At 35.9% G+C, this 25,666-nt stretch overlaps 3 protein-coding genes across 4 annotated transcripts in view; 1 reads left to right on the top strand and 2 right to left on the bottom strand.

Annotated features, from left to right (window-relative positions):
* ide (insulin-degrading enzyme) overlaps positions 1–7,217 on the bottom strand; it is a 38,788-nt gene extending 31,571 nt beyond the window's left edge. For both annotated transcript variants that reach the window (XM_022684613.2, XM_007258684.4), the window contains exons 1-3: positions 7,059–7,217; positions 3,363–3,541; positions 2,145–2,352 (exon numbers count right to left, since the gene is read on the bottom strand). In XM_022684613.2, coding sequence (XP_022540334.1) covers positions 2,145–2,352; positions 3,363–3,541; positions 7,059–7,144 — 473 coding nt within the window. In that variant the 5' untranslated portion in view covers positions 7,145–7,217. The remainder of the gene's footprint in view (positions 1–2,144; positions 2,353–3,362; positions 3,542–7,058) is intronic.
* Positions 7,218–10,516: 3,299 nt separating this feature from the next.
* On the top strand, positions 10,517–18,333 carry dennd10 (DENN domain containing 10). The gene is made up of 9 exons (XM_007258687.4): positions 10,517–11,037; positions 11,731–11,927; positions 12,275–12,354; positions 12,556–12,704; positions 13,189–13,300; positions 13,704–13,804; positions 14,781–14,888; positions 17,436–17,530; positions 17,620–18,333. The coding sequence occupies exons 1-9, from the start codon at positions 10,992–10,994 to the stop codon at positions 17,785–17,787; spliced, it is 1,056 nt and encodes a 351-aa protein (XP_007258749.3). The 5' UTR covers positions 10,517–10,991; the 3' UTR covers positions 17,788–18,333.
* A 609-nt stretch (positions 18,334–18,942) lies between these two features.
* On the bottom strand, positions 18,943–25,083 carry sfxn4 (sideroflexin 4). The gene is made up of 14 exons (XM_007258686.4): positions 24,864–25,083; positions 24,688–24,753; positions 23,369–23,431; positions 23,261–23,287; positions 23,031–23,085; positions 22,127–22,152; positions 21,919–21,972; positions 21,757–21,819; positions 21,519–21,587; positions 21,341–21,431; positions 21,031–21,146; positions 20,864–20,949; positions 20,631–20,748; positions 18,943–19,282 (listed from the first exon to the last, which is right to left on the bottom strand). The coding sequence occupies exons 1-14, from the start codon at positions 24,900–24,902 to the stop codon at positions 19,205–19,207; spliced, it is 951 nt and encodes a 316-aa protein (XP_007258748.3). The 5' UTR covers positions 24,903–25,083; the 3' UTR covers positions 18,943–19,204.
* Positions 25,084–25,666: the final 583 nt, after the last annotated feature.

Below are 25,666 nucleotides of genomic sequence, written 5' to 3' on the forward strand. Positions count from 1 at the left end.
TGACAATTTTTATTATAATGACTGAAAAAAGACTGGGGAAAAACGCTTTGGTCTAGAAACCAACCAGAGTTGGTTTTTGACCTGACTAAAAACCCCTCCTCTCAGCAGTCTTGGTGCCATTGTTTCAGACCACATTATCATATTGACAGCCGCTGAAATGAAGTGAACCAAGAGAGAAAATAGGAAAAAATAAAAATATTAACAAAAGATTAAAGCAGTGCAAAAAAGAAATAAACATGTTTTTGCAATTCACATTGGTATACAAATAACAAATACTTCAGATATTTAGACTGGGTACACTTTTACCCAGAGAGGAGAAATATATTGATATTTTAATCGTATTATGGTCTACTTATCATAGACAATATACTTTTTTTGAAGAATATGAACATTACAGAGACTGCAAACCCAGTTTAATTTGATTAATTCGATATAATGCATTGCAGTATATTTTGAATAAGTCACTCTACAAGTATGAGACAGTATCAGTCAGTTTCTGAGACAGTCACTACTGATACAGTTTGACTTCGATCAAATATTTTATGATAATTATTGTGTATTGTAAAAATGTCTTATTATTGTGATGTAATATTTTTCTTATATTGTCCAGCCCAACTTTTACCTGAGGTATGAAGAGAGCAAAAAAAGTCATGTGCAAGGAAATTACATTACGCGGCTGCAGCATTGTGAGGTATTTAAATGGAAACCTACACATGCAACTAACTGCAACTGCCATGCAAATACAAAACAACCTGTTGTGGTTAGACAATCAACCAAATCTAAATCACAATCTAATTATCTTGTTTAGATCTGGCAAACACAAGTCGTTCCTCATTAAATTCTAAAATAAATATAAATCTTTCCATGTCTCTTTTTGATCAGATTAATTACTTTTATTTAGAACTACAGACCAGCAGTTATTTTCTTAATGCTATATTACTGTGATCTATGATGAATTCCTTTGAACAAAAGTAATTTAAAACGTGGACAATTAACAGAAATGTACAAACATTCAACCTATACAGGTAACCTTTAGTTACCTGGTATCAGAGTCTAACCAGAGAGCAAAGTAATGCACACTGGGAGAAACCAAACACCACCAGCAAATGACACATGATCTCCAAACTCTATTCATAGTTTATTCATACAGTAACAGTTTCACACCTGCTGTCCCTACAGATACTTTGTGTTCAAAGGTCTTTCTTTAACTTTTAAACCTCGCCCGCACACCAGCTGACCCTCTGTCTAATTCAGGTTCTCAACTAAAAGGAAAAACAGCAAGAACTGATAGCTCTATGGAAGCAAACTGTACATATGGTCTACATAAGTGCTTTCCCATGGTAACCTATATATTTTGGTTTATATACTGATTAATCAAAATTGACACAATCACATACATGTCAGGTACTTTTATTTCTTGTGTACACCATATTAGTAGATTTAGAATGAAGCAGACAATCTGTGATTGCTTCAAAGCTGTTTCAGCTTTAGTTCCAAGGGTTAAACACACATATTGTATATGCATTAACTGTTTAGGTAGTGCTGACTATTTACGCCCCCCCCCCACTGAAGTTTTTGATGACAAGACTGCTCACAGAATAGACACTTAATATGTGCACAGCTATACCTTCAGTTCAGCTTTAGTCAAATGATGTAAAAGTGATAGGATAGAACTGCACGGTAAAGATGACAAGTTAGCCCAAAAATTTATCATCAACAGCAAATAAAGTGGATCTCAAATCAAAGAACAGGATGTTCTTAACTGGTCAGTTTAGCAACCTGACCTAAACACACCTGAGCATGCTTTTCCCTTATTGAAAACAGGAAGACCCACAAACAAAACAGCACTTAAAGTAAAAGTGTCTCAAGGGAGGGGACCTAGCAAATTGGAGACATGCATGGGTGCCACACTTTAAGCAGCAAATGCAAAATATCATCCAAGTATTAAAAATAAAATTGTTAGTTGGTTTAAACACTGCATGTCTGTGCCTGTAAAAATGGAGGGACAAAGTAAAAATGGCTGCAACTGCTAAACAATTAACGCAAAATTTATGTTAAACCCCCAGAAGTGTCACCTAGACTTCTCTGTTTTAAGTCCACTGTGGCAGTGTACTAAAGCAAAATCGTGTCCTTCAGTCACCCACCTATCCAGAGCTCCCTGCAGATGTTCATGGGACACGTCAAAGTAGTAGTTGGTGTGTTCTCCGCTGGTGAAGGCATTGGAGCTACCTGCGTGCTCACTCAGGAACTGACTGTACTCGTTTTCCTTCGGGTACTTCTCGGTGCCCAGAAACAGCATGTGCTCACAGAAATGTGCCAAACCGGAAATCTTTGGAGGATCTGATAATGAACCTAGGAAATGAGAGAAGGGGTAAAAAAAAAAAAAAAATATATATATATATATATATATATATATATATATATATATATATATATATATATATATATATATATATATATATATATTTTTTTTTTTTTTTTTTTTTACATAATATAATATATACAAAAGTCTCAAAGGAGGGAAAAACATTTCATATTGATTTCAGTGATCTGACTTCCGTCCACAGGTAATCAAAGACATTTTAAATGTAAACAATACAAGACTAAAAAATGTGTAATCTTCCTATTAGCATGCAGCTGAAAATTAAATCTGTTTTAATCTAGGCTTATCACTTTTTTATATTGACTTACAATACATTATATGGACATGAGCCCAATTATTTTTGCTTTATATTACAATTCAAATTCAAAATGAACTCTAAACATTCCAGCCCTATAAAGTTGCAGAGTCATTTTACAACTGGGCATTTAAATTCACGTCATCAACAAGGAAATAACAGTGAGGAAAGAAGTAGGTCTTCCTGGAAGCGTGAATGAATAACAACCTTTAGCTCTACAAGATGAAGCGTTATCTCCTAATCCTCTTCTGGGCTACCCTCTCATGATCTCATGACGCTGCACGTTCTTAACCTTCTGAAGGTTTTCTACCTTTATATATAGGCTGTATATATATATTACATTTCTTGTTGTTGATTAACACTAAATAAAACGTTTACACCTGTGGAGTCAAGCTTTCTTTAGAATGCTACATGATCTGGAGTAGTAGGTCAACTACAGTGACAAAGAGATTACAAATGCAGACAGAGGACAGATGCCAAGGCCTGGAGCATATGGTTAAATGAGTCGCTCTCTTTGGCAAAGGAGTACAAAAAAAGAAGAGTGCTAAAAACAGAAAAGAAGCAAAATATTTCATAAGAAAAATTAAGTGTATACCCATGCACTGCTGCAGTTTATGACATAAAATATACAGCAGATAACAGAAAATAAGTATCTGGGAGCGAGAAAAGGTCTTCAACTTTTACCTATGTGGACGTCAAGTGCAGCTGATGACTTGTCTGTGGTGGGGTCACTGATAAGAATGGCTTTCAGGCCATTTGTAAACTCCAGTCCTCTGTACTCGCGCTTGTCTTCTGGAGAGCGAATGATGGTACTCACCACCCTCTTTACTGCTGGGTCACTCATTTTGAAGTTCGAAATGACTCTGGCAAAAGAAAAAGAAATTGTCAATGCACAGTCCTTGACCAGTGTTTTATACGTAGATTTCCTTCATTATCCAGTTCAGTCTGATATTTTATGCTGTTCCTGTAAGATGTGTATAATACAAAGATAGTCCTTCCCACACAGGAATTGGGACTTTTTTATATTGTCATGCTAGCAAACTAGATAAGTGCCTCCTGCATGCTTGATTAGACTTGCTCTTTCAGTGTATAGCAGTACAGTAGTATTAAAAGCATCAAGTGCTACAGAACTGAATTGTTTTAGAATGTTATATTGAAAAAAACATTGAACTTCCAACTCTACATGAAAAAAAATCAATTTCATCTAGTACATTTTCAGTAGTGTTTTTTAGAGGCCTGTGACTCATCAGGTGTCTGGTCTCCAATTATTGCTACAGTAAGAAATTCTGACTCATCAATTTTCCCAAGAATGGAGCACATTTCACAACTTTTGCTTGAGCTTTGCCTAAGTATCCTCTCACTGCTAAGCTCTGGGTCTCTTGAATCACAGAGGAGTAACGGACACCTGACACAGAAGCAGAAACAGTCTGAAGCATTGCCCAAAGCTTAAGGTGGATTGAATGAGGAAACGCTGAAGATAAGAGGAGATTAAATAGTGGTTTTATTACACCCATCACCCTCTGACAAGCATCAGTCTCATTTTACATTAAAAACATGGTCTTATAAAAGCTCTTAGTTCACGTCAGAAGTGGGTGGCAATTAGACATCTTTACTCTGATCAAGTAAGAACACAATGGACATAATGGGCATACATTATAAGACGATAAGTTGAATTTTTTAATATAGTTTTATTTTCTACCAAAAGCACATCAAAGCATTAAGACAAACTGGCTGTAATATATGTATTTTTTACTCAGAAGTACTACTAATACTGAAGTATTAAAAGGCGACTCAAGCACCTTTATGCAACTCCTTCTGGATATTTACTCAAGGCTTAAGTCACTTTTATAGACGCTGGAACACATTTACTCTACAAACCTTCAATACAGGTAGACAGAAACTACAGCAAACTACTTCAGCACTCACTCACGCCTGGATTACTTATCGCTCCTCCTCCATCCGGTCGTGTAGTAAATTCAAACTAAATTGGATTAGGAAAACAACTAACCTCAATTAAACTTACACTGAATTAAATGCAATTCCCATGCTTAGTCAGTGCCCAGCGCTGTTCATGTGTTTAGTCAGAGACCATTCATAACCAGTGCACGACTGAACTGGGTTGCAAAGCAAAGATGCATTAATGAAGATTAGCCAGCGTCTTGGATTGAGAAATGAATCATTCATTAATCCAACAAGCGACAAGCGTCACATGGTCGCCGACCTGGCTTAATCTGGGTTAGGAAACCTATGCTGCTGTTTAAAGTTACCTTGAACAGCACTGCCACCATTGTAATGGCAGACCTAAAACATTGATTATTTCCGCAGCAACTGGCTTCCTGTAGTCGTCTACATCAAATTTCAAACTTTGAACCTGGCCTACAAATCCAAAAATGGACCAGCCTCTTCTACCTGATGGCAATGGTCAAAACCTGATCCATCAATCAAGAGTCTTTCAAGAGTTGGCATGCCTTCAATCCAAACTGCAGACCAATCTCTTTCTAAAACACCTACTCAACACTGATTTTGCAGTTAACTTTAAAAGCACTTGGTTGCATTTAATTTCTTGCTTAGATGTTGAGCGGTTTTTAAATCTATTTTGAGACTGACTTTTGTATTTTTAAATAGATCTAGCCAAAGTGTGTTTTTATGAGTGGCACTTTGCTTTAAGTGCAAGTTGCTCTGACTAACCAAAGCTGCTGAATGCCATACGTGTAAATTCAAATGCAAATACAAACGTAAGCACACCTGTGCACATGGATAGCATGGATAACATAGGCGTGTGCCAACATTGTCTGGGTGTGTTTAATCTTTAAAGGGCTGCGTGTACTGAATAGGAACGCTTATTTGTTATTGATATACCTTGATACCACATGTCATATTCTCCATAAACCTCAAATTAATACTATACATAATTCTAGATACTATAAATAAATAATATTTATAAAATTATAACATAAAAGTTTCCTTATTTAGGCAAACATGAATTTTGCCTAAATAATAAGTCAGTGCAGTTAATAAAAATCAGTGACTAATCATTTATTTCTTCTGAGACCATAAAGTATCTTAAAATGTTCCCCTTAAATTAACTAGAGCACGAGAAAACAGAAATAGAACAAATTACTAAAGAGAGGGAATGATTCATTAAAATCAATTAAATAACTAAACTGATGATTCTTTAAACTGAGGGAAAATGTCATTAACCTAAGAAAAATATGTATTAATTGAGGGGAAAGGTTGATTTATTCAACTTAGTAAACTGAGATAAGAACTTACTAAACTCAGTAAAGCTTTTTAAAACTGAGGAAACGTTTTGCTAAATTGAGGTAATGATTTATTCAGAGAGGAAACAATTTTTTCAATTAAATTTAGAGAATGAATTATTAAACTGAGAAACTATTTATTAAAGTACGAGGGTCTTTTTACACTAAGAGAACAACGTATTAAATTGAAGGAATGATTTATTAGATTGAGGGAAATATTTATTAAAATGAGAAAAAATATATAATTAAATTTAGGGAATTATTTATTAAAACAAGAAACGATTTATTGAAGTAGAAGGATGGTTTATTTCACTAAGAGAACAACTTTATTAAACTGAGGGAATGATTTATTAGATTGAGAAAACGATTTAATAAACTTTTTTAAATTTAAATTTAGGGACTGGTTTATTAAACAAAGAAACAATTTTGAACAATCTTGAAGTAGGAGGATATTTTTTACAATACGGGCACAACTTTAATTAAATGAAGGAACGATTTCTTAAACAATTTAAAACTTAAGGAAATACTTTAATGTTAAAATAAGAGAAATATTTAAATATTAAACTGAGGTAAAGCTTAAGGTAACGTTACTAAACTGAGGGGAATATTTAGGTAGTAAACTGATGTAAAGATTTAGGTATTAATCCGAGGTAAATATTTAGGTATTAAACCGAGGTAAAGATTTAGGTATTAAACTAAGGCAAAGGTTTTGGTACTAAACTGATGTGAGTATTTAAATATTAAACTGAGGGACTTGAACGGTTTGAAGCCGGTTAGTTTACGGGCTCTGTATAATTGTCTTCTCATCCTCTCGTGTAAGAATAACTAACACCAAGCCGAAACGCAAACAAATAATCCATGTTATCGTCAGTTTGTTAGTTAAGCGTGTGTGTTTTCTTGCCGTGTAGCTCCAGTGGAGTAAAAATATGAGGAGATAATAATCAGGGCGAGTTTAAAACTACGGTAATTTAACTGCTAGTTACGATTCCGGAGAAACCGGAGCTGAGCTAAGCTAAGCTAACAGACAGAGCCGCTTCAGCTACAGCGGGCGGAGAGAGCCGCGCTGAACAACGGGAGATATAACACAGCAAAACAGCGGTAAACAGAAGAAAGGGCTCACCTGAAGGGCTGACGAAAACGTGCAAAATCCTTTAAAATCGGGAGGGACGCGGATAACTCGGCTGACCGGCTAAAACATCTCAGCATACTTTAGCGATCAGACCAGAACAGCGGTGAGTAGCCGTCAGGCCGCCATCATTACTCCAGTCTCAACCAATCGATCCCAGACAATTACCAGCTCGCAAAGCCACAGACTGAGTGAAAACTAGATTTAGAAACATTAGGGGAAATAACCAGCATATATAATTACAGTATCTCCCTGTAAATTGCTATAATATATACTTAGATATATAGTTAAACAGAAAATGTCTTTTAAATTCATCTTTTAAATCTCAGAAATCTAGGATTGATTAATCTTCCTTACATTATGAAACAGAACAAATTCACAAAACAGGTTTGTGAGTAGTTTTCTGAAGAAAAACCAGCTTTATTTCCTCTGTCTGCCTTAAGGCAGTTTAGATTGAGTAAAAATCATGATAAAATAAAGCTCATCACCTTTATATTTAAATGTTTTATCACACGTCATCATTCTCATCATATATCATCATGATCTCGTAATATCTCGTAATATTACGATATTAAACTTGTATTATTATGACTTCTCGAAGTGAACTGTCATATTAAGACCATACAGAAATACGTTTTTTCTTATTCTTCCTATTATTGTTATTATTATTATTATTATTAATAATAATAATAATAATAATAACAATAATAATAATAGATCTCAGGTATATATAGCAAATTTGGCAACTTAGATTGAAAAGATGTTTGGATACTTTTCTGTTTTCCAATAAAAAATTGCAGGCTAAAAGTATTATTATTATACAGTAAATTTTACACTTCTCAAACTGCTCATTCTGTCACAGATATGATGAAACCATTAACCATCTTTTTTCTGGATTTGTGTTTTAAAAATAGGTTAAAATTGGGTGCATGTATATATATTCAAAATAAAAGTCTCTGAATTTCTGTAATAACAATAAATATTAAACTTTATTTTCATAGCACCTTTCGTACATACAGACAAGCAAACAAAACACCAGTTAACACCTAGAAAGGGAGTAACTTGTTACTTCATACTTATACATAAATGTTCCATAAATATTTTTGTAAAGGAATTTGTATGGTTTGTATTCTACAAAAGTAGGTCACACTCCAAGTGGTCCAGTGGACTAAAATCCCACCATAATCGGGAGATCTCTGGTTTGAATCCAGTTTATGTAGCTTGCCATCAGCTGCTGGGGCCCTGCTCTCTCTTGGTGTGCTCTCTCCCCACATCAGTCCTAGGGTGATGTCGCTCAGCACAAGGCGTCTGTACTACGGAGCCCGGGAGGGGCCGTGGATAAAAAAAATAATAAAATCGAGTGAACGATGTAGCAGTTCGTGCTCACGTTTTCTTTAATTCGAGTGAACGATTTGCAATTCGTGCTCACGATTTCTTTAATTCGTGCTCACGATTTCTGTAATTCGTGCGCACGATTTCTGTAATTCGAGTGAACGATTTCTGTAATTCGTGCTCACGTTTTTATGCGCAATAAGACAAGAAGCTCGGAGGGAAAGGAGCATTTTCTCTCTTGATCTGTTACAGGGGTGCAGTAATGATAATCAGTTATCTACCTTTATAACCTGCTGTTATTAATGCACTAGTGTTACAGTTAGATGTACAGTACAGTGAGCAGATTTTGCCTGGTGGTGGAATCTCTACAGCGCGTGGGGGAGAGCCGTCCGCGGCATCGGTTCCCCCGCCGCCAGACACCTGCCGCGCGCGCAGGTCTTCACGGAGCTTATTTACCAACAATGTAGACAAATACAGTCAATTCCAGTCATGAATAAAGGAAACAAACATTTTACTGATGCAGGACAACTGTGTGTTATTAAAACCAGATCAAAACAAAGTTATAATGCAATGTGCAAATGTGTTTATTAATTTCTAAATAACATTCAGCCAGCCTCCAAGGAAATGCACACCTTCTTAAATCTGGTTACATCATTATTACTTTTATGATAGATTTAATCTATATTTTAATAATTTGTATAATAAATAAACACATAATTCAGAAAATATACATTTAAGAAGTTTATAATTATTATATTTTTTTATTTGAAGCTTGTGGCATGTTTCTGGGCAGGACACTGTGATTTGAGAATAAGCAGATATTCAGGACATTTCATCAGATATAGAAACTTAATTATTTTAGGAAACATATTGGAATAAATTATCAAATTGATCCAAATTATTATATGAAATGCCTATTTACTAAATATCTTAATACATTGTATTAATAGTATTTTAGACCAGCTATTTTGATTTTATATAGTGTTACATATTTAAAGCAGCTCTTATATGAGCCATTCATAGACAACTGTCACACCTTGCATTAATTTTGTATTATCTTTATTAACTTTTACAGTGTACATTTGGACCTAAGTCTTATAGCTGTATATTTATATAATTATACTTCTTTACGTTATACTATTGTTGAAAATAAGAAATTATAAACAGTTCCACATTGCATTATAACTTTGTTTTGATCTGGTTTTAATAACACACAGTTATCCTGCATTAGTAATGTTTGTTTCCTTTAATCATGACTGGAATTGACTATATTTGTCTATATTGTTGGTAAATAAGCTCCGTGAAGACCTGCGCTCGCGGCCAGGGAACCCGTGCCGCGGACGGCTCTCCCCCACGCGCTGTAGAGATTCCACCACCAGGCAAAATCTGCTCACTGTACTGTACATCTAACTGTAACACTAGTGCATTAATATCAGCAGGTTATAAAGGTAGATAACTGATTATCATCACTGCACCCCTGTAACAGATCAAGAGAGAAAATGCTCCTTTCCCTCCCAGCTTATTGTCTTATTGCATAAAAACGTGAGCAGGAATTACAGAAATCGTTCACTCGAATTACAGAAATCGTGCGCACGAATTACAGAAATCGTGAGCACCAATTAAAGAAATCGTGAGCACGAATTGCAAATCGTTCACTCGAATTAAAGAAAACGTGAGCACGAACTGCTACATCGTTCACTCGATTTAATTGTTTTTTTTATCCACGGCCCCTCCCGGGCTCCGTACGTCTGTAAGCTGATGTATCGGAACCAAGTTGCTGCGCTTTCCTACGAGCGTGCTGTGATGCTAAAAACCAGCAGTTTGAAAAGAGGCAGTGCTAACTTCACATATGTCGGAGGAGGCATGTGCTAGTCTTCACCCTCCTGGTGTTGGGGCATGCTTATGAGTGGGTCGGGTAATTGGCCTTGTAAATTGGGGAGAAAATGGGATGAGAAAATGTGGTTCTCGGACTGAGACCAGTTGAGAACCCCTGGTGTTGTGTATCATAGGCTGTAAGTTGTAGGGCTAAAAGTGGTGAAGTGGGACTGGGCCGTGGTATGTAGGGCGCAGTCAGTAACTCCTCCGCCACGGTAGGGGCGCCCTGCTTTAGTCTGTGCTTTAAGAGAAAAATACCGGAAGAAATGCACTTCCAGTTTACTGTAGGCTGTAAACTCCTCTCAGTTAATGTTTATAGTGAAGATTAGAGCGGGTCTGCGCTCTCTGTGTGAGCTGACAGCTGAGTGAATCTGCAGAGCGCTGATCTTCTGTTCCTCTGGATCACAGATCCGGACTGTAGAGCAGCGCTCTGAGCAGATACCTGAGAACTGCAGGACCGAGCAGCAGAGGAACTTCAGAGGAACCGAATCACACTGTTCATACAGCTGATCTAACCGGGAAACAACCGCAGGATCTGCAGGGTTTATACAGGACTGGACTACTGATAGCTGCTCCTGCTGGTGCTACATTAACTCCCAGTGTCCTACAGCCAGATCACTGAATAACTCTAACTATCTAACTGTCAGTTAATGAGTGAGGCAGTGTCTGGTCCGGACTGTCCGTGAATCTTGGAGGCTAGGAGAAGATCAGGAATGGAAGATGGCTTTATCTGAGACTCAGCTCATGTTGAGTGTGGGACTGATTGGTAAGAGCTGTAATACACAAAGTATATGGGACATTCTACAGTTGAGGGGTATATTTATATATACAGTATCCGCAACCAGGCCTAATAAAAAACATGTGACCTGCACTCAGTGAGATGTCCAACTTCTAATCTCATTATTTTTGTTTTGTAAGTGATGGGGATATATCAATCGTGTTGTATCTAGTTTGAGGTTAGAATATTATTGGAGTCATGGCACAGAATGTAATAAAAATGTGCTCTGTTGTAGTCACCACCTGTATTTAACTAAGCGTATAGAAAAGGGCCTCCCATTGATTATGTTTCAGCTGGCAACAAATGACTAACTGACCTAACTGAGGCAGTGAGTAGCTTCTTATTCGTTAAAAAAAAAAAAAAACCTGTGTAACGACACTACCTGTGATCGTGTAAAGATGTAACATTATTGGTATGCATTAAAAACTGTCCAATGCATTATTAAAAAGTTAAAGGACAGTGGGGAAACATCATCTTTGAGGAAGGCATGTGGTTGAAAAAACATTCTTGAATGATCTTGATCTGTGATCTCTTCGGTAAAATCAAGAAAATCTTAGAAGAAGAACACTAGAACTCTAAGAGCCTTTCCACATGCACAAGGCTGTGACTGTGGAAATTGGGGAATAATATCCTATTTATGTTATTCAAAACATATTGTTCTGTCATATTATACTTCCTTAGAAAAGGACTTGAATGGAGACACGCTGTGGGTGTGGTGTTACCCTTCTGTCAGCACTGAGCTGCGAGAAGTTCTCCTCCGAAAATGTTGCCTAACGCTGGACAGTATAGTGCTGCACACGTTTGTGTTTGGGCAGCACTGCCGAACGTGGTACTACATCAGCACGGTGGACGTCCAGGAGCCCACTGTCCTTAAGAAGGTAAGTTAACTCACATATCTCTGCTTTACTTATCTAGGCAGCAGTAGTTTGGAACAGTAAAGTCTATTGTGCTGTGTTCAGTTTATAACCTCCACTTTCAAGTATAAATAAATGTGTGAGACACCATGGATTGAATACTCTCTCTTGGGTTTAGAGGAGATCCAATGCTAGAAGAATGTAAAGACTTAAGAGTAGAGTATGCAGTAAAGTACTTTCTTATCTTCCTTAAGTAATATATTGTTTGTCTGGTGTGGCTTTTGGTGTGTTTTATTGACTTCATTTTAATTTCATTTTAGGCTTCTGGTTTTATGCATTCATTAACATAAAATATGTGCTTATTCCTGAAGGTTACGCATTTCTCTATAGTAATTACAGCAAAGGATTTTAACCCTGAGAAGTATGCTGCATTCACTCGAGTCCTGTGCAGGTAAACAAATGTATTAATTTAAATTTTGTGCAGTTTCCCTATTTACATTTTTATTGTAATTTTATTGTAAGCAAAGTTTCAGATTATACATTTCAGCACTGATATGCCATATAGATGAGAATGTGACATGTATTTTTACATTTTGATATCAAATACATATCTACATTAAAAAAAAACTTTTGACTTTGTGTGCTTTATAAGGATGTACACCAAGCATGGCAGTCCAGTGAAGATGATGGAGGGTTACATATCTGTCTTGACTAAGGGCATCTGCCAAAGCGATGAGAATGGCTCTTTCCTTATCAAGGATTACGATGTGAGAAATGCATACCTGTCTGGATCTGTTAAAGGTAGGGTAATATATTCAGCTGTCATTATGAATCAGTGTTTGCAGAGTACATCAAAAAGACTATATTTTTGTGGATTAAAATGATTGTCTGTAATTTGTTGTTTAACCTGTCAGGATTATTATTAAAGTTTATATATAAATACAGTATAACTGCTACAGCTGTTTTTTTAATCTGTGTGTTTTACAGCATTACAAACCATATAAATATTTAACAGTGATTTACCATACAGTCTGCACAATGTTAGCTTGTGGAGCATAAACTTAATTACATGCTACATTAGCTCAATGAAAAAAAAAATCTGATGACTACGTTTTGGGAAATGTGTATAAATAAACTGTAGCTTGATCAGTATCAATGATCAGTAACTTCTATGTAGGTGGTAACGATCAGTCTGAATATAGGGATTTACTTTTATAGTTAGCAGTTTGGATTGTCCTGTTTACAGTAATGAGGTCATAACTGTTGTTCTGTGTCTTTTGTCCAGATGTGGTTTCTCAGTTTGGGATGGAGACGATTATCCTGTACACAGCGCTGATGCTGAAGAAAAGAATCATTATATACCACCCTCGTGTTGAGGCTCTGCTTGAGTTTACAAGGTAATTCAATATTTCCATTAAAATGTTGGATGAAGAACATGCTAACTGTATACAGTGTGTCTACTGGCTACCAACTATTTGCCATTGCACTGAGGATTGTTTTGACATCCCAAAATGTTTGTTTAGGTCATTTTAGAATTGTTATATTTGTATGAATATAATTGGTATATCAGTATCATAACATATGCAATTTTGAACTGTTTATTCCAGAATAAGATTTTGTTATAAATGTATCATACTATAAAATAAAATATCAATGTCAAATCTGTCATCAGTAATGAAAACAGTAATAAACCCAAGAATACCACACCCACATGTGTTTAACATATCAGTATAGTTTAACTCATTGTTTCACTATATATTGTCTTTTATTTATTTATTTATTTATTTATTTTCACACCAGAGCACTTCCAGCCCTGACGTGGCATCGGAAAGACTGGTCTATTCTGCACCCGTATGTTCATTTGGAGGACAGAGAGCTGGAGAACCTCAGATCATGTACAGGTACGAAGAGGTCAATGTTTAGGTTCATGTTTTAAAAGTCTGGAAAACTCTTGGAATTTGAAAATAGCAATTTCCAGGCCTGGATAAGTTTTGGAAAAATCATGAAAGTTTGGTCTACAAATCTTTGTGTTTCCGTTTTTCGACGGAGTTAATTCAGAAATTTAGCCCTGCACAATGGGGTTCTCAGAATCTGACACACATTTTATTATTAAACATTGTGTATCAACATTTTTATCAGATTCATTGTAGGCCTACTATGAATACATTTTGATCATAGTTTTAGTTGATTTTTGGTTTTATTGTCCATGTCTGCACTGATGTTTAAAAATCGTATGGTCATGAAAATTTGCCTTGAAGGCACTGAAAAGTCATGAAAAATGGGTAAAAAGTATATGAACCCTGTGGTTTACTATTTGTGTCATACATGATCAGCCATAACATTAACACCATCTATAAAATAATCTTTTATTTTACATTCATTGTGTTTTTTTTTTTTATAGCTGCACTGATCATATAGGAACCCTTTATGGTTCAATACTTACAGACTATATCGCTTCTGTTTCTCTTTTCTTTCTGTTCTTTAATGGTCAGTTTTTAAACAGTCCACACAATTAGACATAGACTCCATAGCATATCTATTGAATAGGATGACAAATGACTGTATGCTAACTTGGTAAACTGGGTTTTGTTGTTACATATTTTATTTATTTGAGAAAATCTGTCAGTAGGTTGTGAGGTTTGGATTGTGCATGCTGTAGTACAAGTGGCTTCATTAAATCTGGTACAAACTGTGGTTTGTTTTGGGTAAATCAAAGCCTTACATGCCATGTGATATCTGTTAGGTTTTATTATATCCAGTGTTGCCCCTTATTACATTACTGTTGGTAGCTTTTCTGTTGGGAACATGAATCCTAAATGCAGTCCTGCTGTGTGTGTTTGTTTGTGTGTATTTGTGTGTGTGTGTGTGTGTGCTCAGGATATGTTGCAGGATTTGTGGATCCTGAAGTTATCAACAGGTCGGACCTCTTTGATGTTTTCGTTAATCTTCCAGACAGTGAAATCACCATATCTCAACATGCCAAAGGTGAAAAATTCAATTTAAATGTACTGTAATTTAATGTACTGTAACTAGGGCTGTGACGATAATTTTATTACCGCAATACCGCGGTTATGGGACGTCACCGCGGTGATGAGCTCATTACCGTCATTACCGCATTTTTTTATGGCTGTCAAATCTGATTGACTGCGTTTTGAGCGGTAGTAAAATGCTCCATATAAGCACAACTGTGGTGAATTCAGTATTAATATGTCAAGTGTAAGTCCTACACTATAGGGCTGTGCAATATATCAAATATATTTTGATCGCGATAGATATTGGTGTCAAACGATCTCAAAATTCATAATATCGAATATAAATTTTTTTGTCATTTATCTGTGCTGCCGCTGCACTGGCGCGGCAGCGAATGGGTTAAGCAAAACGCGGTGCGTGGTACTCATTGAGGTCCTGCTCACTTCGTCTCCATTGAGGCTGCTGAAGAGAGTGAAGATTAGCAGCACTAATATTGGCTCGGAAATGGAAGCTACAGGGCAGGCTCAGTAAGTTGAGAAAAAAGGAAGAAAAAGACTCAGAACAGAAGAGAATCATCTGCAAGATTTGCCGGAAAGTGGTGTCTGCACCTCTCGCCAACACATCAAACTAATTCACCCACCTCAAGGTAAACCATAGAGCCATGTAAGGTGTTCCGTGGTCACATTTTGAGAAAGTAAAATATATTAATTCATTGTCTGGCTGCTGGCTGTTCTGCGTGAGCACCGCGGAGAACGCGCGGCATTGCGCCTCAGTCTTGGTAAAAATAGTAAGGTTGGTTGAAGTGTAGTTCAAACAGCAAAGCAATGATATAAAACTATAACCACCATCTTTACTGAAATGTTGTTATCTGACCAAGTCTGAGGTAAAATGCGCTGCGCCTTGTCTCTTTCACAGCACGCGGAACTGAGTTCAGAACCGCTACAAATATAACCATATGAAACTCAGTTCAGATAAATAAACTTCAGATGAGTAAGGACACGTAAAGTGAAACAAAAATTGTCAAACATAAAGGACAGGTTTCTATTATTTTAAAATGGAACTAATGTCTTTTTTTTGGTCGGTTGTCTCTTGCGAGCCGATTTCTTAACGTCACGACATTTTAATCAACATATTATATGACGCGGGTCCCGTCAGGATATCTTGCGGCACAGACAGAACTGAATTGTTATTGGCGGGAACAGGAGTTTAATCAATCCAGAGGATGTGGGAGCACATTAATAAATAGTTAAGAAAATTGTAATAATCACGCAGTGATTCTCATGCACGCAACAAAAAAAACCCTAAGCACAAAAAAGGAGCGGAGAATGGACCGACACGCGCACACACACACCGATTTTTTTTTTGTAATGTGGTAAGAAACGTGACCGCGCGCGGTTTTAATAAATATTTTTTTTAATTTTAAGCACTAAATGTAATTTATTAAATTTATTTAGGACCGCGGGGCAGGTGCGGCAAAACTGTGTATGTGGCGGGCTGATGCGGGATTAAAAGAAGGATTTTTTTTGCGGAACGGTAACGGGACAAAAAAGAAATGATGTCTGAATTAATTTCCTCCAATCGAATATAATTTAACATGGTTTAAGAATATAAAATAATTTATAAACAAACGAAATATTTAATATTGAGCTAATAGCCCAAGTGCAAAAATACAAAATCTGTAATACTCTGCACTGCACAATTCAAACGAAATAGCCGTAACGCAGCTGCGCTCCTGCCCTGCGATGCAGCCGAAGCCTGGGCAGCAGCAGAAATTCTGGGGTGAAAACTACATAACTACACAACATAAGGATACATAATGCACTCCAAATATTCAGGAGGGAAGTGAAATAAATGATACTGTACAGATATAATCTGTATCTAGTAGATATTTAATGAGAAATAAGAAGAGTGTGAATAAAAAAAAAACAGACGCCTATCACAGACTTCTTGAGCCTTGAGCCCGAACGGCCCGAGGAAAGGGGTGAGAAATATATTTTTTTCGGGGCCGGGGGTCAGTGGAAAATTTTGCTATGGATTAATTCGTCTTTTTTTTTTAAACGAATATTAGAATATTCGCTACCAATTACTGCCGAATATCCTGAGCTCAAAACCGCTATTCGGGCCAGCCCTAAAATAGATCTATGGATGGAGAAGGGGGAGGCGGACAAGCTCCTCCTTCAAAAAGTCTGCACGGAAAAAGACAGGTTAGCTGTACAATGACGAATTATACAGGCAGCATATGTTCACTTGTTATGCTGTATTTATGGTTTATGTAGAAGTTGTATGTAGGCTGTATGGTTTGAAGAATAAAGATTTGTTACCAATAAATTTGCGGGGTTTTTTTTTTTTTTTGGGGGGGGGGGGGGGGGGGGGGGTTGGGATATCGCGGTGATGCGTTAGTTTTTTACCGCGGTTATAAAAAATCAATACCGCCCCAGCCCTAACTGTAACATTTGATTATGAATAAGAAAAAAAAAATAATTAGTGTATATATTACTTGCATTGCTTAAACATATATATGTGTGTCATTTACCACTCTAACTACTTTTGTCACCCTAACAGAGGTAATGGCTATGGGCAAACTGCATAAAGAGATTGGGCACTTTATTGTCCAGTCTGCGGAGGACAATGATCGCACAGATGCACAGGTTATCAAGGTGAACTAATACATGAATATATGATGACTGCTGTCTTGTCTGAGTTTTTTTTTTTTTTTTTTTATTAATCTATTCATTCCATTCATTAGGATATCTCAGCGAAGACTAAGGAAATCCTCACTAACTTGGTGTCACTTGCTAAAGAAGGCGAGGATGCAAAGTTGACTCTGGAGACACTGAAGCAGCGTCACTTCCCTGCGGCGACCGAGAACTTCCTCTTCCACTTGGCTGCAGCTGAGCAACTCCTCAAGATCTAATAAATCGATCAGTGCCGTCCTGGAATATCTCTAAGATGCTTCAGTGTTATTACAATGAGCACGAAAAAAAGACCATGTGAACATGATTTACTAGTTCATGTGATTGCCAAACTGGATTTACAGAGTTTTATATAGATTTTATGATGTAATCTTCTATGACCTAGCTGGTGCTAGTCACATTCAGACAAGAGTATTATTATTATTATGCAGCTGTTCCAGTTCTGTGACCAAGACTGTGTCCATCTGTTATTGTGTCTTTTTTATTTTAGATATTGAGAGAATTCTATATCAAATTGAATTTTGTAAGATGGCACATGTAATATTTGAGCTTGAATGTAGTCTAGATGGGAAGGGTTCTCTAAAATCATTCCACTAGATAGTTGTGAAAAATTAAGGTGGTTCAGACTTGGTTCAGTAATCTGCACAAAGCTAAACAAAAAAGCTTGATTGTCTTTCTTCTCTCTTCTAAAATTAAAATGTATTCACGTATTACAAAACAATACTATATTGCCTACCAAGTAAATAAATAAATTCCTTCATTAAGCACTTTTTTCATGAGGATTTTTGAAGACTATCATTCATGCTTTATAACTTAACTTTTTTATAGGAATGTTAACAGCAATACTTTAATACACGTTGGAAAAAAAAGTTTGAAATAAAAAGTAATATCTGTATTTTTTTCATAATTACATTCTATTATAAATGTTTAAATGCAATATATTAAAATTAACTGTTAAAAAGAACTGTCAGATTACTTATATAAAAGAAAATCAGGTGGAAAAAGATTTTGAGAAAAAAAAGTTAAATATAGATTAACACTGATGTAATTTGTAATCACTCAATTTCCATATTAAAAATATTCCCTCCTGAATTGTGTTAACAGCAATATCTGCATTACTTTTGTTCATTTCTATTAACAATGTTGTGTTCTTGTCAGCCTAAAAAGCTATTAAATCAAATCTTCAAGCCTTGGTTGTTTGTGAAAAATTATTTATTAAAATAGGTTGAAATGTGAATTGAGCTGATAATGAGATGATAATAAATAAGCAGTGGTGGGATGCAAAGATCAGCAGTAAGGGTGTAACAGTACATTTGTTGAGATTTTATCTTTCTTTATTCTTGATCTCTCACTGTTTTTACCTTTTTGAAACAAAATAAGAGCATTTCTTCTGACTTTAATATATTTCAGCTCATGGAACATAATGCTGGACTGGATGAGGACAATGTGAACTCGTTTTTTTGTGTGTTTGTGTGGAAACACACTAAACAGGCTAACGTTTCTATCACTGCTTCATTACGCTCTTCAGGTTGTTTTAGCTTGCCCCGGGGGGGTCTATACAGCACTTGTACCGAACTTGTACAGACAGTTATGTGCTGTTAGCAGCTAATGTCCTGCAAGTAGGGCATGACCTGGCTTTTACAGTCCTCTATGGTAAAACAGCTGTTTATCTTCGGTTAAGGCCTGTAGGTCACTTTCCAGTTTCCTCCTTTCAATCTGAAACAAACAACATAAGAATGGTTTTAATTTTGTATTAAATTACATTACTATTGTATTTATATTGCACTTAACACTTGGTACAACAAGAACATCTATACAAACATTTAAACCTATGTTAAAGTGAATAATACTGGGTAAGACATGTAAAACACTCCACATCAAAATATTATTACTTGTTAAAAACTGACCTTATACACCATCACAATGCAAACGTAAGAAATGGGAGCAAGAGATAAAATATTTTGAGCTGCCAATGTATTGGAAACAAGTTAACGGAAATAGGCTGTTCATCGGCTAATGAAATGTTCAAGACCACGGCTCAAAAAAACTTCTCAAAACAGAAATGAAAGTGCCAAAAAAATGGACTGAGTAATGAGTAGCTCCAAAATTCTTATTCATCACTTCAAACTATCATTTAGACATGCTTGATGCAAGCATTTTCAGCAGGCGAGTAAGAACATTGCTTCAAGCGTTGGAGATATCTTTACAAAGGTCCGTTTTTGTAAACTTCCCTTTCCATCCACCCCCAAATGTTGTCAATCAGATTTAGATCAGGGGAACATGCAGGAAGGTCCGTAAGAGTGATGTAATTCTACTGGAACAGGTTTTTTGTCAGGCAGTCTTGTTTAAATATCCAGTGATTACTGCACAAATGTTGTCTGTTGCAACATTTCCACCTAGCCAGCTGCTGTTTGACACCCCTGCACTACCTGTTCCATTGAAGAAAAAAAAATGTCAACTTTCTTTTCTTTCAGTGTCCCATGTGTGGTTCTTCCCTTGCATATACCGTCGGATGGTTATTGAGCAGTAGTCATCACCAGTAATGGCTTTTATTTGGGTTAAGGATCATTCAGTGTCTTGACTGCAGTGGCTTAGAGCTGGTAAATATTTTTGGTCCAACCAATTGACTTTTTTTGTTCCATAATCCATTTACTGTGTCAAACCTCACCAGCGATGGCTCCCATTTCTTCTTTTTGCATTGTGAAGTTCTACCTAGAACCTTCTTAATATATAATGGGGTGAATTGCCAATTCTTGCAAGTTTTTTTTTTTTTTTTTTTTTTTTTTTTTACTTTTCTCAAAATTTCCACCAGGAGTGTATATATGTATACGTATTGAAGATTACACTGCACAGTCACTTGCCATTCACTATTCACTAACTGTCCAGCAATTCTGAATGAAGTAGAGTGTAAAGCACATGGGGTTAAATTTCTGGACATGGATTAAACCTAGACCCAGACTAAATCTGCCATTCAAAATGCAGTGTAGGTCATATACTAAGATTAATCCCTGTCTTGGAAACAGCTAGTCTGATTGTCTGATTGATAGTCTGTCTGGTGTGTTACCTTGCCAAGTTGTGGGAACAGACTGAAGGACACAGGGATCATCAAGCCAAAGACCATGATCATACTAAAATGCTTAACAGGAGCAATAATCACTGGATTCCTTTGGAAAAAGTTTGCCCTAGGAGAAAACACAGAGATCCGTTGAGTTTAGGTGTCGCTTAGGCCTGCAGGAGTACACAAGCTCTGACTGATATCTATGTAATGAGCAGTAAATGGTGCTGAATGTGCAGTACCTTCTTAGATAGTGAATAAGTACATTAGGCAGTATTGCAGTGGTGCCAAATAGGGTGGCTCGGGATACTGCAGTCTGAAAAACAGCCTGTAAAATGGAAATAATGATTGAACGACTGATTGCAAGTATGCCTTTAGACACTCTCATTCTCAACAGCACTATTCTCACCTGATATCCAGCCTCCTTTGACAAACCAACTGAATTCCCATTAGAATCAAAGACTTGTATTCCTTTGTCTATTTCCTCACTTCTCACCACCATCAAAGTGTAGCCGGCCAAAAGAACTGGAAAATACAGATGCATTAGTTATGTTCATCGCTGATAAAGTATGCATTAAAAGTAATAATGCGCTGGACAGCTAGTTTACAACAAATAAACAAAATTGATAAAGATAAGACAGTGTATGTAGTCATGACTGCTTATGCATCTTAAAGTGATATTAGACAATTTCTATGAGCTAGAATGAAGCTTAATTCACCTGAAATAGGAATAGGCAGCAGTGTCCTGCAGAAGGTCAGAGCCATGGGGTCAATGACATTCAGACGATTAACTATGACTTGAGGAATGGCCTAAAAACAGGCAAATTAAGATAAGTATGTGAAAATAACTGTAAATATGTTACTGCAAGAAAAGAAAGAGACAGAGAGAAAACTCACCCCTGCAATCATACCATACGCAGCTGCTCCAGCAATTAGAAAAGACTGCTTTGTAGATGTTTTATGATCCTAAATAAATAAAAAAGGACTGTTTAAGTTCTGTTCAGATGCGTCACTGTATTTTTTACAGACAAACAGTCACAGAAGACATATTACAATACTCAGGTAAATCAAAAGAAATAAGCAATTTAATTAGGTAAGAAACTAAAATAGTTGTTCATAAAACATTCTCAATTACCGGTGTTGAGGTTGTATTTCTGTTGACATGGTTAAATCCAGCACAGTAGCCATGGAGCATAAACTGTAGAGAACAAACCAATAATATTTCATCTTTTGGTAAAATCTGCCATTCCAAGAAATTACTGAACAGAATATGTAAACTATTTGAAAAGATCATTACATGCCAGAACAGGGCGGACTTGACCGTCTTATGGGGCAATAAACTTCCAACAACCTAAGGAGCAGAAGACAATGAACAAATGTAATTATATTTATTAAAGAATTTATTTATTTAAGGTTCAGATATAGATTTTTTTTATGTATTATACAAAGCAGTAAAAAAATACATATGCAGTACAAATTCTGATATACTGTGCAACAACACTCACCAATGGACCTGCTAAGGGCAGAAAAGCTGTGGGGAAAAAAGAAATTGAAATACAGGGTCAACAAAAGGTCATGTGAGATGTTAAAGCATTATTAGGTTGTGATTGTACCCTAAAATATCAGCTTCCAAAGCCATTTCCCTTAGCAGTAAACTGGCAACTCTGTCAGTGCCACTCCACCTCTGAATGCTGCTACTGCACAATGGAACTTTGGTGGATTAGTAGGAGACCTCTTTCACCAGTATTACATAATGCTTTATAACCCCATTCATATTTGTGAAAAATCCTGTATTATTACTCTACCAGATACATCTGCACGCTTCTTTCACTTCAGATACCACTTCTGTGTCAGTCAGAAAGATAGATAGCCGTACATAAGAGGTACTTCATAATGCTATTTGTGTTTATGGCAGTGGAGTAAAAGTGAAATACACTTCCAACTTTAGGGGAAGCAAAAGAAAAGAACATAACAGTTCTTGCAAAAAAATCCTTACTGTACTGAGGTAAGGAATCAAATAAAACTAATAAAGCAGTGTGTAAGACTGGTGGAGGAGAACATGCCAAGCGGTGATTAAAAACCAGAGTTATTCTACAAAATATTGATTTCTGAACTCTTTAAACTTTATGAATATGAATTTTATATTTTCTTTGCATTATTTGAGGTCTGAAAGCTCTGCATCTTTTTTGTTATTTCAGCCATTTCTCATTTTCTGCAAATAAATGCTCTAAATGACAATATTTTTATTTGAAAAATGCTTTCCGTAGTTTATAGAATAAAACAACAATGTTCATTTTACTCAAAAATATACCTATAAATAGCAAAATCAGAGAAACTGATTCAGAAACTGAAGTAGTCTCTTAATTTTTTCTAGGTGTATGTACAGTAATATCTATGAGTATTTGTTACCTTGAGGTCGATACACTGGGGGAATCGGTGCTCCACTATCAGCATGGACAGAGGACTAGAAATACCAAAAATAAACAGTTTAGACGCAAGACTCTAAGGCATTCAATATATATATTTTTTTTAGATTCTACTTGTATTTCCTAATATGTTACAATCATGATAATTATGGTTAAAATGCATCATTACATTACAGTATCATGGATCACTGTTGTAAAATATTAGATACTTACCAAAGAGAGTGTCCAGGCATGATCAACCTACAAAAACAAATAATGGCAATAAATATACAACAACATAGAATTTAAATAAAAAATATATATTTTTAAAGCTTTCCATACTTTGTCCTTCTCGTGTTGCTTTGTGTCACTTTTGAGTAAACCACGTGCATTTTCAATTTCAGCCTGAAAATGAAAAAAAAAAAAAAGACAGGTAACTCTTTCGAAAACATGAAGCTCTTTGATCAATGTAAAATAATAATTACCAATAGTTGTCAAAATACTTTCATGAATTACATTTTCCTTGTCCCATCCATGATCTTTGATTTTTATACAATGTACTGAACATTCCACAACGTGAAACAATGAAATGATTTAAAATGAAATGCAATGAATGATATGTAATTATGAGTTAAACAGAGTAGGCTCTTTAATGTGTCATCTGGTACATTTTTAAAGCACAATAAGTACCACAGTTATATTAAAGAGCTCCACTTCTTATTTTGTGTGGTTTCATTTTAAACATACAATTTCTTTTTAAGCTACCATATTCTAAACTTTCTTTATCCCACTCAGTGGACCAACACCAGCAGATGACATGTCTCTCCAAACCATCACTGATTGTGAAAACTTCACACTAGACCTCAAGCAGCTTGGACTGTGTTCCTCTCCACTTTTCCTCCAGACTCTCTTGGTCCCGTTATTCCCAAATGAAAAGTAAAATTTACTGATGATCAGTGATGGTTTGGAGAGACATGTCATCTGCTGGTGTTGGTCCACTGTGTTATATCAAGTCCAAAGTCAGTGCAGTGCATTTCCAGAAAATCCTATAGTATGTTATGCTTACTTTTGCTGACCATTGTTATGGAGATATGGATTTCATTTTCCAGCAGGACTTGCCACACTGCCAACAGTACCAATTGGACTTATACTTAACATTCTAATTTTCTGAGACACTGATTTTTGGGTGTTCATTGGCTGTAAGCCATAATCATGAACAATGAAAGAAATAGATGCTTAAAATAGATCACTCTGTGTGTAATACATCTATCTATCTATCTATCTATCTATCTATCTATCTATCTATCTATCTATCTATCTATCTATCTATCTATATATATATATATATATATATATATATATATATATATATATATATATATATATATATATATATATATATATATATATATATATATATGAGTTGCACATTTTGTTCCACTGAATTACTGAAATAAAGTAACTTATCATTTTATCAATGATATTCTAATTCCAATAAGATGCACCTGTATATAAAAAAGACTGCTAAATGTGTACTACGCCATCTAGTGACATTTAGCGACTTTTCAAGCAGTCTTTAGCTACTTCTCTCTGGAAAAAAGTTGACAACACTGCTTAACATCTGAGGTCAGAGATGGTCAGAGATGAGCAGCTCTACTCACATCAGAAGCCGTCAGGCAGCTGGGGTCCAGTAGCTTGGACCACAGGCGAAGTCTGTCCAGGAAAGTCTTGAAGACATTGCAGCAGATATATAAGACTGAGCGTTTACATGCATTTCAAATTATAATCCAATTAAAAATAAAGATCTATCACCATCCATCTATGCACTGTGACTTACCCGCTCATTACTCTGCCAGTATTCCAGGTTCAGGTCCATTTTAGCCTCCACAGCTCAGCAGTGTTCACACAGAATATGGTAATAAACGGGCTGTAATGCGTGTATTGTTATTGGAATATGAACATACTGAATGTCAATGGGAAAGCAGTGCAGTCAGGAACTGTGTAGGTCATACCGGCGGCGCGCGCACGTTTGTTTCAGCCTTTGATTTCCTGGAGTGGCTGTGACGTAGGAGCGCTACTACTGCGCAAGTTCGAATCAGTGAAACGAACCGATTGGTTCTGAACTGCCTGCTCGATTCAGTGACTCGCTAGAAACACGTGGTCCGTAGACAGAAAAGATTAGCCATAAGAAAGTGTTCTAGATTTATCAGATTAAACACACAATCACCTTTTGTCCTGTGTTCTGTGTTGTGGATGGGTCTTCAAAAATAAGCATTCAAAAATACGGCATTAAAAGGGCATAAAAAATAAAGCACTATTTTTTTTTGTTTGCTTGTCTGTTTCTTTTGTTTAGCATTTTTTATGTTTATTTATTTATTTTTTTTTTTTTTTAGGCTATATTGATTTACATTGTATTATGTTTGATTATAATTTTAGGATTATAAAAGATTATATACACAAATTTGCAAAATTTCAAACATTTGTTTATTTAGACTTATATAATTATATACACACCTTGTCAATTTTTTGACAAAAAAAATAAAGAATAAGAAATGTCATAAATGCATAGATATTTTAAAGCTTTTCGATTTGATTTGAATCACACTTTTCTTTTTTCTGTTTATTTGTTTGTTTAGTTTT

The sequence above is a fragment of the Astyanax mexicanus genome, chromosome 7 (assembly GCF_023375975.1).
Source record: "Astyanax mexicanus isolate ESR-SI-001 chromosome 7, AstMex3_surface, whole genome shotgun sequence".
NCBI lineage: Eukaryota > Metazoa > Chordata > Actinopteri > Characiformes > Acestrorhamphidae > Astyanax > Astyanax mexicanus.